Here is a 12,394-nt window from a genome sequence, read left to right on the forward strand (position 1 = left end):
TATGATTCCTATAAAATTGCGGTGTTTCAAAGGGATAAAAAAAACTAGACATACCTTAACTAGTGCCCTTTTAAGACGCAGAAATTCCATATGAACCAATTTATTTTAATATAAAAAATGCAAAATACATGAATAAATTCTGCAGTTTCCGAGAAATTTCAATATCGCATATTTTAACATTCAATTCATGTGCTTTTGGGTAGTTAAAGAAAATAGAAAAGGAGACAAGGAGTGGAATCCCTTGAATCAAAACAATTCGTAGCCACAAGGTTAAATATCTAGAGAGGCACATGAATTGAATGTTAGAAGAATGTGAGACTTGCGTATCCCTTGACTCAACGCTCTGTTCTGCTACATAGCTTGTGGCATATGGACCAGCCAAAGCGAGCGCACATTGTAATGTCGAGGAGACTGGTGCATATTTGCGAGGTCTCAAATTCTCAATTTGAAGCTTTAGAGCAACTCCAACCCACCTTCTAAACAAGTCCTTATTCTAAATCTAGGGACTTGATTAAAAAAAAAATCAACTCCAACCCACCTTCTACTTCTACTTGGGCTGCCATTTTCCATGCCCTCCTAAATTATAGTTTCAGCCCCTCACATCTAGAACCTCCTATTCTACTTGTTTGAGCCCCTACTTTTTTTATCATAGCATGTAAATAAAAATTTAAAAGCTTAATTTAGTGACTTGGGCTGGAGTTGCTCTTACACTGTTTTCTGCGACGTACTGGTAGAAATTTGCAATGCCGAAATTATAAATTACTAGTACCTGGCAAAGTGTATGTCCAGCGAGCAAGTTCTGCAGTACACAAGATGAACAAATCGTAGGCGGACAGCACCGTGCCAGAAAAAGAAATGATGGTGGGTGCACACAAATTTGCAACAGCATCGGGGAACATAATGCAGATGCCAGGACGCAGACGGCCCATCAGATCTCCGAAGGGACACGCCGGTACAGCTCCTCCTTGTCCAGGCGCGGCGTGGCGACGGCCTGCAGCGGCGTGTCCATGAAGGTGACGAGCCCGGGGGACTCCACCATCCTCACGTCCTCGGGCCGTGTCCCCTCCGGCAGCGTCCACCTGAAGTGGTGAACCATGTGGCCGATCATGGACGCCACGAGGTTGATCCCGAGCTGCGCGCCGGGGCACACCCGCCGGCCGGCGCCGAACGGCAGCACGCGGAAGTCGGCGCCCTTGATGTCGATGTTCTCCCGGAGGAACCGCTCCGGCCGGAACTCGAGCGGGTCGTCCCACACCGCGGGGTCCCGCGCCACCGCCCACACGTTGACGACGACGTTGGCGCCCTTGGGGATGTCGTAGCCGGCGATCTTGACGCTGGCGCTGGCCCTGTGGGGCAGCATCAGCGGCGTCGGCGGGTGCAGGCGGAGGGACTCCTTGACGACGGCCTGCAGGTACGGCAGGTTCGGGAAGTCCGTCTCCGACAGGACACGGTCGCGGCCGACGACATCGTCCAGCTCCTCCTGCAGCTTCTCCTGCACCCTGGGGTTCCTCAGCAGCTCCGCCATTGCCCACTCCACCGAGATCACCGTCGTGTCAGTGCCGGCGGTGATCATGTCCTGGACACAACACAACCACAGGTCGATCTCTGTGACGGTGTTCGCCAGGCAGGCAGTCACGGAACTAGCTTGGGCCGGGAAGAGGCAGTGCGTACCCAGAGGAGGCCAATGACGGTGTCGTCGCTGAGGTCGTACTTGTCCCTGAGAGTGAAGAGCGCGTCGACGAAATGCTGCTGGGCGCCGTGCTGCTTGAGGGCCTTGGCTTGCTCCTCCATGATCTTCACGGTGAGGCGGTCGCGGCGGTCGCCGTGGGCTTTGAAGGCCTGCTCGTCGACCGGGGCCAGCCACCGCAGCCACGGGATGTGCTGCGCGATGGAGAGGGACGCGCCGACCTTGATGCCGTTGTGAACGATCGCCTTGAACTCGCGCCCTTGCTCGTCCAGCTCGCCGGCCGCGTTCACGAACCGCTTCCCGAAGGCCAGCCGCGTGATGTTGTTGAAGGCCACCATCGACAGGTGGTTCTTCACCACCAAGGGCTTCCCTTCATTGCCTGCGTGTAAATAAAAGTAGGAAAAATAAGCAAAACTTCGGTTTCTAGGAAAAAAAATGCTTTGGTTTCATTGTTTTTAGTTAGTTTGATTTTGGCTTCAAAAGCACAGGGCACTTAATTAACACCAACAAAAACCTTGTTAAGGAAGACCTCAGTCTTTGTAATTAGCTCTCATTAAAACTTTGTACCGATGACCAAAACCTTTTAGATTTTTTTTTGAGAAACTGGAGGGGTTTACACCCCTACAGTGAAAACTATTATTAAAAAAAATACAGTACAGTACAAGGCAAACACGGAAGCAAAGCAAGATAAGGAGGTTCAGGAGACAAAAAAAAAAGAGAGAAAGAAAATAAGAGAAATTAAAAACATTAAACAAGATTGTTTAACCATAGCTCTATGGAAGGAAAATAACTTCTTTTTGCACGAAGAAGGATCAATGCAAATTCTGACTTGAATGCCCGCTTTGTGGCTTCTACTGATGGCTGCACTTGATTGAAGATTAGACCATTTCTTGCATTCCAAATGGACCAACCCATTAGTATAATGATCTCCATGAAAAATGGGACATGCAGCTGTAATTTAATACTTTCTATATTCCTGTGGAGATCCTCTTGCAGAATGACATGACAGTTAAGCCATGCCCAGCATGCTTGAGCAAATGGGCAGAGAAGCATTAAGTGCAACAATGATTCCTCTGTTCTATTGTTGCAAAGGACACAATTATAATCTTGAAGTTCCATATTCTTCCTTTTTAACAACTCTCTTGTGCTTAATCTATCCTTCATGATAAGCCAAGCAAAGACTTTTTTGCTTGTTTTGACAGCAGCTGCTCCAAATCCATTTAAACCCTGAATGAATATGATTGTGGCCACTAAGATGTTTGTAGGCTTTTGCAACAGAGAATTTACCAGAGCTCCAGAGGTAAAACCTTTTAGATTTGACAAACCATTATTGAAAAGTAGGCATCAGGACTGCCAATATCAAGTACAGTATTTGCCTTTATAAATGATTTCGTGAAAATACAATTTTATTAGTATTTATTTATAGTTGAACTTAAAGAGAATACATGGGGTAGGTAGAACAGTTACTTTTCATACATCTCAGTTTTGTCTGAACTCTGGAGCGACAGCAAAAGTTTTACCGCATCTATTATTTTAAGGAGAAAACAAAAGCAAGTCCGCACTCTAAGATTCCTATTAGGAAATGAACTAGATTTCTGAAATTCAGTTTCCAAAAAGCAAACAAAGTGTTAGTTAGTAGACATTTAAGCATCTGGTTGTTTTTCAGGATTCAGCTGGAAATTAAATCACCAGTAACAGAGAAAGGCAAGAGCAAGTAGAATAGTGTGGTAATAATTTCTGGGTGGTTTATTACCCGGCGCGGTGGCGGCCTTGTAGACGGACTCGACCATGGCGGTGACCTCGTCCTCGCGGATGGGTCTGAGCGCCTCGAGGCGGCGCTGCGTGAAGAGCTCGAGGTTGCAGAGCTTGCGCACCTTGATGTAGTGCGGGCCGTAGTCGGCCCAGATGAGGTCCTGGCCGCCGCGGCTGAACCTCTCCGACGAGCGGTCCCGGCAGCGGTCGGCGAGGTGCTGGTCGTGGGTCTTGAGCACCTCCTTTGCCAGCTCCGACGTGGACACCACCACCGTGGGCGTGGTGCCGAGCCACACCGTCATGATGGGCCCGTACCGGCGCGCCCACTCCTGGTAGCACCGGCACCGCACCGGCCGCACGTCGAACAGGTTGCCCACCACGGGCCGCCGCCGCGGCCCCGGGGGCAGCTTGCCGTAGAGGAGCCGGTTCAGGAGGAGCAGCGAGACGGGGACGAGGGCCGCCAGGGCCAGCGCCACCGAGAGGAAGGAGGCCGTCTCCATGGCTGGCTGCTGCTCCCGGCCGGCCGGCTGCGCTTTGCTTTTATGGAGCTAGCCGGCCGGACTGCCGGAGTGGTAGGTAGTTGGTTTGTGGCAGTGGCAGTGCCGCCCGTGGTGGGTTGGTTGGCGCTTATTAGCGCAGCAGAGATGGGTGTCTGAAACGCGGGCCTCTCAGCGATGGCATCCAGGAATAGAGACGCCGAGCGTGACACAATATTATTTTCATATAAAAAATCAAGGTACAATGGGAATGTATTTCTTTCGTATTTTAAAAAAAATATAATACGTACCCAGGATAAATTGGAACTATGCTGCACATTGTCCCTGCAACAAGAAATATGCTGCACATCTTGAACGAACTAGTAGAAAGGTGTTCAACTTTAATAGCCAGGTTACATTAGGTTTTGGACTAATGAACATGGGATGGTTTCGCTCATGCTTTCTCAGCTGACACTTTCCCATTTTAGCATTTGGTTGGAGGGATGAGGTCGTCTCTGTTTTCAACGAAATTTGACTTATACTGCTGCTTATGCTGATTTTATTGTAAGAGAAAAACACTACTCGCTACTGAAGTAGTGCTGAAGAACAAGACAGATGGTACCAAATAGATGTTGCCCACATGCTTTGCTCGCTGCTAGAGAAGGAGATGACAAGTAGGCGCATGGTGGAGGCAACGCTGACCAAGTCTGTGGGGTGACCGCGAGGTGACGAGCAAAGAGTGAGAAAACAAAGATAATGGTGTGAGAGAGGGACGACCTCATCTCTTAACTTTTTAGGGATAATTTATCCTGAATCTGAAGCAATATTTTCTTGGAGGGATAACAAGTTTGTCCTTAACTCTAACATACTAAAGTATCTATATAGAGTTACACAGACAACATGTACAACCATCTAACATTCCCACATAAAAATATAGCTAGATGGTTTATACCAACAAGAATACCCAACTAACCGACTATACATCATTGGTATACAATGGAATTGTACAACAAAAAAATACAAAATTGTATTTCTACAAGAATACTAGACTTTTGGTTCCTTCTCCTTGGTATATTGGATCTAGATTGTTTTCCAACCTACGTTTGGAACCATATAGGGTGTGTTTGGTTCAAGTTCAAATCCAAGCTTGGCTAGCTTTCTCAGCCAGGACAGACTTAGCCAGGTTTACATAAGCCAATAGCAACTTGTTTGTTTGGAGTGATTTCTCAAGCCTGGCTAAGTTTGAGTGTGTTTGGTTAGCTGGTTTGGCTTGAATACACTCACCTCCTTCATACCACTAGTAAGTTACCTTCTTTGAATCATTTCGTCGAACAACTGAAGTGCATGGTGGTGGTGGAGGTCATGCCGACTCGCTAGTGCACGCCGACGATGGAGAAGGTTGCGGGCACAACAAGGCTCAAGGGGAGGCCACCACCACGAGCTCGTAGCACAACCATCCACAGCGACGCTGGGACTAAAGCTGGGCGTACGACATTTGCGTTCAGTCCCATGAGCCAAACCGCAATGCAGGGGCTCCTCGGGGGCTCCTCTATATCCAGTGCGCACATGCGCCGTGCCATGGCCGCGGCTGCACCACCTCTACTATGCCTGTGCTTGGTTGCTAGTGTTGCTTGTCATGCCGGTGACAAGATGGAGTGGCAAGGTGGAGCTGCAAACCCAGACAAGCAAGACACAGACCCCTTCACGAGTGCGGCGGCGGCCGGCACCGACACTAGGATGATGAAGGTGAAGCTCCCTAAGGCGATACAGGAGGATGAGGAGCAGGGGATCTTCCGCAGGGAGGAGGAGCAGGTGACGCCAGGGTGGACTGGCCGCCGTCCGCCACCGAGAGGAGCCTGCGCATACTAGGAGAAGCACCTACTGGCGGGGAGGAGGAGCAAGGGATGTGCCAATGGGGAGGGGAGGGGAGAGGAGAGAGTGACGATGACGATGCCGGTTTTGCGGTGGGAGGTGCGCGAGGAGGTGGTGGGAGTCTCTGCCGTGAGCCGGGCTAAGCTTGGCCCTAGGAGAATGGCCGATTTGATCGTTTAACCTTGGCCTAACTACAACAGTATGGATGGCTAGCCCTAGCTCACTTCCACGCAACCAAACAAGCCATGGTTGGGGCTAGCCACCTAACCAAATACACTGATACATGTTGTTATTGTCTTTCATTTGGGAATGAAGTTACCAAAACGTGAGATGAGGTCATGTTTCACATGTGGTGATCTGAATATTCTTGTAGGAGAGAAAACGAGTGGAAGACACGCTGGAAAGGGGAAACTGCGCTCCGCTTGTCTTGTCTTTCGTCGTCTTTGAAAAAAAAGGATGCGGATGCCAAGAGGACCGATCGTGTGGGAAACGTTTATTGTTCTCTCCTTTTTCTTTGTTGTGAAAAGGAAAAGAGAAGTCTAATATTAGCATGTATTGTTCTCTTATTACGTAACCCAAAACCCAACCAAAGCCTCTCTCCTAGTACTACTGTAGTTAAAAGGTGCGCATGCGCATGTTATCACTGTAGACGTCGGCAGCAGCGAACAACAGTGAAAGAATACGGGATCCACGATCGAACACGTACGGCTTCTCGCCCTGTGCCCCACACCCACAGCGACGTGCACGACTGTGCGCAATGAGAAAGGGACGTGCTCAGCTGATGATTTTGATTTGTGCTGCACACTTTGCATATACCATGAACGCGTTTGGTTTGGTCCGTTTGGATTTGGGACCAAATGACGACGAACTTGCTGGACTGCTGGCGGCTGCGCTCGTTCCTTCGTATGGGTGGCTCAGGGGATGCCACGACCGCAGCGGATGCGACAAGTAGACGGATGATGGTGTCCAGTGTGATTGTGTGATTAATGGCCTTTGGACCATTTTGCAATTCGAACGTCGCCGCCCAAGTGGCAAGGACCGTCCTATTCGCTTTGCTCATCTGAGAAGTATTATCCACTAATTTATTATAAGAAAAAAGTTATATCATAACTAATATGTTAATAAATTTAAATGAATAGGACTCTAATGAATACACAAACCTGTATATATACTAATATGCAGAAGGGCTCTAGTGGACAATAAACTTATAGAATGGCGTAAATTAGTAGCTCAAGTTTCTCATGTGGGTTTGGTGGAGGGATCAGACTTTTTTAAATGGAATCTGACCACATCTGGGTTATATTCAGTCCGATCTTTATACCTCTATCTTATTGATACACACCCACCTTTTCATCATAAGAAACTCTGGAAACTAAAAATTCCTCTAAAGATAAAAATTTTCCTTTGGTTTCTACAGAAGGGTGTTGTTCTAACCAAAGACAACATCGCAAGGAGAAACTGCAAGGAGAATCTAAAGTGCATCTCCTGTAATATGAATGAGACTATCCAACACTTATTCATCGATTGCCCTTTAACCAAAACAGTTTGGAGGATTATTTTCTTTGCTACTAATTTAACCCAACCAAGATCTATTAGGCATATGTTTGGTGCTTGGCTTCGCAACCAAAATAAGAGGGTGCGAAGTTTGATCTGGGTTGGGGTTGCTGCTATTTGCTGGGCTATTTGGCGATGCCGGAATGATGTTATTTTCAACGAACTCAAAACTAACTCTATTATGCAGGTTATTTTCAGGGGAGCATTCTGGCTTCGCTTCTGGGCACCTCTGCAGCGTGATGAGCAAGCTAAAACCATCCTTTTGACGATAAGCAAAAAGTTGGAGATTATCGCCTTAGACATTTCAACTAAAGGATGGAAACATTTATATAGTTTATTTTAGTTTGCTGGTCATTGTTAAAGGCCATGGCTTGCTCTTTACTTTTGTATCCAAAACTTGTAATAATTGGCTGTGTACATCCCTAGATGTAGAGGCCGGATTTTCATATCCATTATCTAAAAATGTTTTTGTACACGATGAATGTGTTGTGGCTGCCCTCAAGAGTGATTCCTGATATTTTTTAAAGGGTACATTTGTTTTGTTTAACTGTAAGCTGTGAAAAAAACTATCATAAGTTATGAGCTATACTAAAAAAAAAATGCAAGAATAATATGGCCAATACAGCCATACAATAGAAGCGGTTTCAATCAAAAGTAGTAGATCCAAACAGAAACAGAAAACCTTAAACTACTATTCATCCCAAGCAAGCATATTTTAATTGTCCCTATGACTCTTTCCTTTTTACTTTTTTTTTCACGATTTCTTTGATCTCTATCTTCTCGCTCGAGAGCTAATGTAACTTCTCTCTCCTCAGGTGTGGGCTAGCCGCTCCTGATCTCTTTTTATCTGTGCCCAAATAAAACTAATAATCCTAGCACTGTGTTATGCAAATGTTAATAAAATCTTCAGTTAAGGCCTTGTTTAGTTCACCCAAAAACTAAAAAGTTTTCAAGATTCTTCGTCATATCGAATCTTGCGGCACATACATGAAACATTAAATATAAATGAAAACAAAAACTAATTATACAGTTTGTCTGTAAATCGCGCGATGAATCTTTTGACCCTAGCTAGTTGATTGGATAATATTTACCACAAATAAACGAAAGTGCTACAGTAGCGAAATCCAAAAAGTTTTCACATCTAAACAAGCCCTAAATCCAAAGGCTCTCCACTGGAGTTTGTAAACCTACTGGAGCCTACATGACTTATCAATTTTTAGGGCTGTTACACCATCCACGTATTGCGCAAGAGTGCCACCTCTTGACGTTTTCGCGTTTGCACTGGCATTGCGCCGCCGAGAGGCGAGAGCTCAGGTCCCCCCTGGGCCTGGCTGACGCTACTACACGCAGCCCAAAGTGTGTGCGGTGTTTGGACGTGATTACGTGAACGTGAGTTTCCGGCCCTTAGCATACCACCTCTTCAGCTTACGGTTCGCTAGTCATCTGTGGCCACAGTGTGTGGGCTGGTAGTGGTAGTAGTAGGTGGCAAGGTCGCCGTACGTGGTTGTTGGGCTCTGGGCATGCTGCCTGTCAGCCTGTGTACCTGTGCTACCCCGTCTGCAGAGCACACATGCATAGTACCGTCTGCACTCTGCAGAGCACACATGAAGGAGCAGGATATAGTATGTCTTGCATGGGTGGTCCGCAGACGGTAGCAACTGTAATTAGTAGTACTACTCGTGTTCAATAGAAATGCAGAGCACACACACGTAGCTTCTGTAATTACTCAACCAAAAACGAACATGGCCTAATGATCACTATGAGAGTTTTTAGACTGTTTTATCTCCAAACGCGAGTGATGTTGGAGCTGATGAGGCACGATGGTGCGGCTTCCACATATTGTGAGGAACCTAGCCCAAAATGTAAAGTTCAGGGATTGAAATGATCTCCTCAGTTAGTTTAATAGTTTTAGGATGAATCCGAGCCTAGAAGTAAACTGTGTTATGCTAATTTTGTGACCGTGAAACCTCTACTAATTCTGTGGTTATTAGTTTAATTGTTTGCTCTTTTAGTACGTCCCACTGCACGTCCATGATTAGATATTGCAGGATTTCCTGATCGATGTCGAGGTTCAGTGAGGGGGTCTGGTCTGAGGACTGATGCACACCACGGTGACTAGTATGAGCGGCACCTGTGTGAGTCCCTGTTGTTTTCGCATTTGCTCTGGCATTGCGCCGAGTCGCCGTGAGAGTTCAGGTCCCCGTCGGCTGATGCTCACGTCCGTTTCAATGGCTGCCACGCAGCACAAGAGTCATTTGTGCTTTGTTGTGTACGTGAACGCGCCATGTCTTCAGCTTCTGGTACGCTAGTGTGATATGTGGACTGGTACTGTGACAAGGTCGCCGTACGTGGTTGTTGGGCTCTGCGCATGGATGCTGCCTAATTGCCTATGCAGCTGTGCTACTGTCTGCACAGCACCGCACGCATACAAGTATACAACAGCAAAGAGTGAGGGGCAAAAAAATGGCTGAACAGTCATTTTGGTCCATTAACTATCGTTCCAAGTCAGGTTTTATCTCTAAACCTTCAAATGATAAATCCATGGATGAGAGTTGGAGTACAGAAATGGTCACTTTGATAGTTCTAGAATAAAACTAAGCGTGAAATTAAAATTTTAGATTGAAACGGTCATAACAAAATTGAGGCTCAGCGATAGTCGCGTTTGGCATGGAGAACAGCCTTCAGTTGCGTTTGGCATCATATGTAGTGTGGTGTATAGTGCAGGCCCAGTTGTAAATAAGAAACAGCCCACGTAAGGCATACGGAAAAGCCGGTTTACTCCTGTAAGCCGGTTCAAGCAAGTAATATGCAGCGATGGGCTTCACAGCTTCAGGTATTATTATTACGGGTCCGGTCTCACAAGTCTGTAAGACTGTAACAGTTGATTCTCAAAAAAAAAAGTCTGTAACAGCTTTTCTTCTTCCTTCTTGTCTGGGCCTTGTTTAGTTCCAAAAATTTTTGCAAAATCGATACTGTAGCACTTTTGTTTGTATTTGACAAATATTGTCCAATCATGGACTAATTAATTTCGACCAAACTGTGTAATTAGTTTTTATTTTCGTCTATATTTAATACTCCATGCATGCGTCTAAAGATTCGATATGACGGGGAATCTGAAAAATTTTGCAAAATTTTTTGAACTAAACAAGGCCCTGATCGAAAAGACGACTTGCCGCCGTTGACAACGATGCGACATTTGGGCCTTGTTTACTTTCCTAAATATTTTGCAAAATACTTTCCCATCATATCGAATCTTGCAGCATATGCATATAACATTAAATATAGTTAAAAAAATAACTAATTACACAGTTTGTAAGTAAAAATTTTTTACAAGTAAATAAGGCGCTGAGAAGCACGGTTGCAGATGATGGGCCACGTCATTTTCACCCGCACATGCAGGAACTAGTAGACGTGTACTGTTCCTGGATCACACGAGCTAAGGCCTTCTTTAGTTTTCACCAAAATCTAAAAGTTTTCAAAATTTTTCACTATATTAAATCTTGCGGCACATACATGAAATACTAGATATAGACAAAAACAAAAACTAGTTACATAGTTTGACTGTAAATCACGAAACGGATCTTTTGACTCTATTTAGTCTACAATTGAACAAAATTTGCCACAAATAAACGAAAGTGCTATAATAACGAAATCCAAAAAAAAAAATTTAACATAAGCTTACGTGTTTGTCACATACTGTAAGCGCATGTGGATCAGATCAGAACACCCAACACCCTTCTGTGTTGGCTGGCTCGTTGTGCTGCCACTGTTCCTATGCGGTCCACTGCAGACGACAGTCACCGACAATTCAAACGACGCTTCAGCAACAGCGTCCACCCGGCTGCCCCCACGGAAGCCGACACCGCCTCCCAATAATTTCGCCTGGAGCAGCCCCCCCACCCCACCACGGTTGGCCGGTTGCCCCAACGCCTGACGTCGCCGGGTTGGTTAGTCGGGCGGCCGGCCAATCTCGCGGGCTCGCAAATGTGCAGTAGTACCACGAGAGGAGCACAGCCGCACGCCGGGGGCCGACCGGATCGCGTTCGCGTCGGCCCGCGCATCCTGGGGCCCGGGGGTGCGCAGGCAGTTCCAGGCCGGGTGGCCAAGCGGTCCAGTCCGGCGCCCCGGCCCGGATGCCTACGACTACGGGTGCGAGACGCAATCATGCTGCACCTGCACTGCCGCGGGTTTCGATCGGCGAGAGCGCGCTTGTGCCTGCGTCGTCCGCCGGGGCCGGGGGCTCCCCGCGGCGGCGCACTCCCGCTCGCCGGGCTGCAGCATGCCGTCATTGGATTGGACCGCGTCGCAGCCGACGAGAAGGGTTCGTTACTAATGCATAGCGTATTCGTCCATTCCATACAGTGTGGATGCACGATGGCTTTTGTTGAGGGAGCTTCTTCATTAGTTCACGAGGATTATATTTACATAGTATCATCATTGTAAAAGCAAACTCTGAAGTGTGAACCAACCAATGATTGAATTCTTACAAGCAAAACAGAGTAAAAGGCATGCATCATCATCATCTGCAAAATCAGGAGTAGTATACTTTGATCTAGCTTGCCGACTGGCCACCAGAGGACCCTACTATTTGCAAGTTCTTCTTTATCAAAAATAAAATACGAAAGAGCAGCAGACCCAACAACAACAATATAAAAAACAGTGCAACGCAAAGCAAATGAATCCGCATGGCTTTGCTTAGCCTGGATGGATATCCCCAGATCTTCCCTTGTTGCATTCGCAACGCAACTCTTTCCCTCTGATGACGTACACCGACCCAACACCAGAGATTATTCTATGGACCAAGAGGGGGACTACATTAAAAAGACCTCCTTTTGATTTGCAGTTGCAGCCTCATTTGAGTCGTCAGTGCTATCTGAGTAGGGAAACCTCAATAGCTACCCATGCATGGTGGACGATGTGGTGTCGAGGAGGCTTGTTCGGCAGTATCAGCAACAGCAGCAGCAAACATGCAAGCACGAAAGCGCCCTTTGCCTTGTCCCCGGCAATGTGGCCTCCATGATTTCCCTTTTTCACCGACGAGAGCGACGCCCGT

At 46.9% G+C, this 12,394-nt stretch overlaps 1 protein-coding gene across 1 annotated transcript; it reads right to left on the reverse strand.

Moving 5' to 3' along the window:
• Window positions 700–4,095, reverse strand: LOC8082405 (cytochrome P450 98A1-like). The gene is made up of 3 exons (XM_002458602.2): window positions 3,441–4,095; window positions 1,672–2,066; window positions 700–1,576 (listed from the first exon to the last, which is right to left on the reverse strand). Exons 1-3 carry the CDS (start codon window positions 3,937–3,939, stop codon window positions 929–931), a joined length of 1,542 nt encoding a protein of 513 aa, XP_002458647.1. The 5' UTR covers window positions 3,940–4,095; the 3' UTR covers window positions 700–928.

Source organism: Sorghum bicolor, chromosome 3, assembly GCF_000003195.3.
Source record: "Sorghum bicolor cultivar BTx623 chromosome 3, Sorghum_bicolor_NCBIv3, whole genome shotgun sequence".
NCBI classification, from domain to species: domain Eukaryota; kingdom Viridiplantae; phylum Streptophyta; class Magnoliopsida; order Poales; family Poaceae; genus Sorghum; species Sorghum bicolor.

Excerpts from the sequence above, each read along its gene's own strand:
- LOC8082405 (XM_002458602.2), bottom strand. The coding sequence starts at position 3,939 with ATGGAGACGGCCTCCTTCCTCTCGGTGGCGCTGGCCCTGGCGGCCCTC. Across the intron at positions 2,067-3,440 it reads CAAGGCCGCCACCGCGCCGG|GCAATGAAGGGAAGCCCTTG; the intron begins GTAATAAACCAC and ends ATTTACACGCAG. Across the intron at positions 1,577-1,671 it reads CCGTCATTGGCCTCCTCTGG|GACATGATCACCGCCGGCAC; the intron begins GTACGCACTGCC and ends TGTTGTGTCCAG.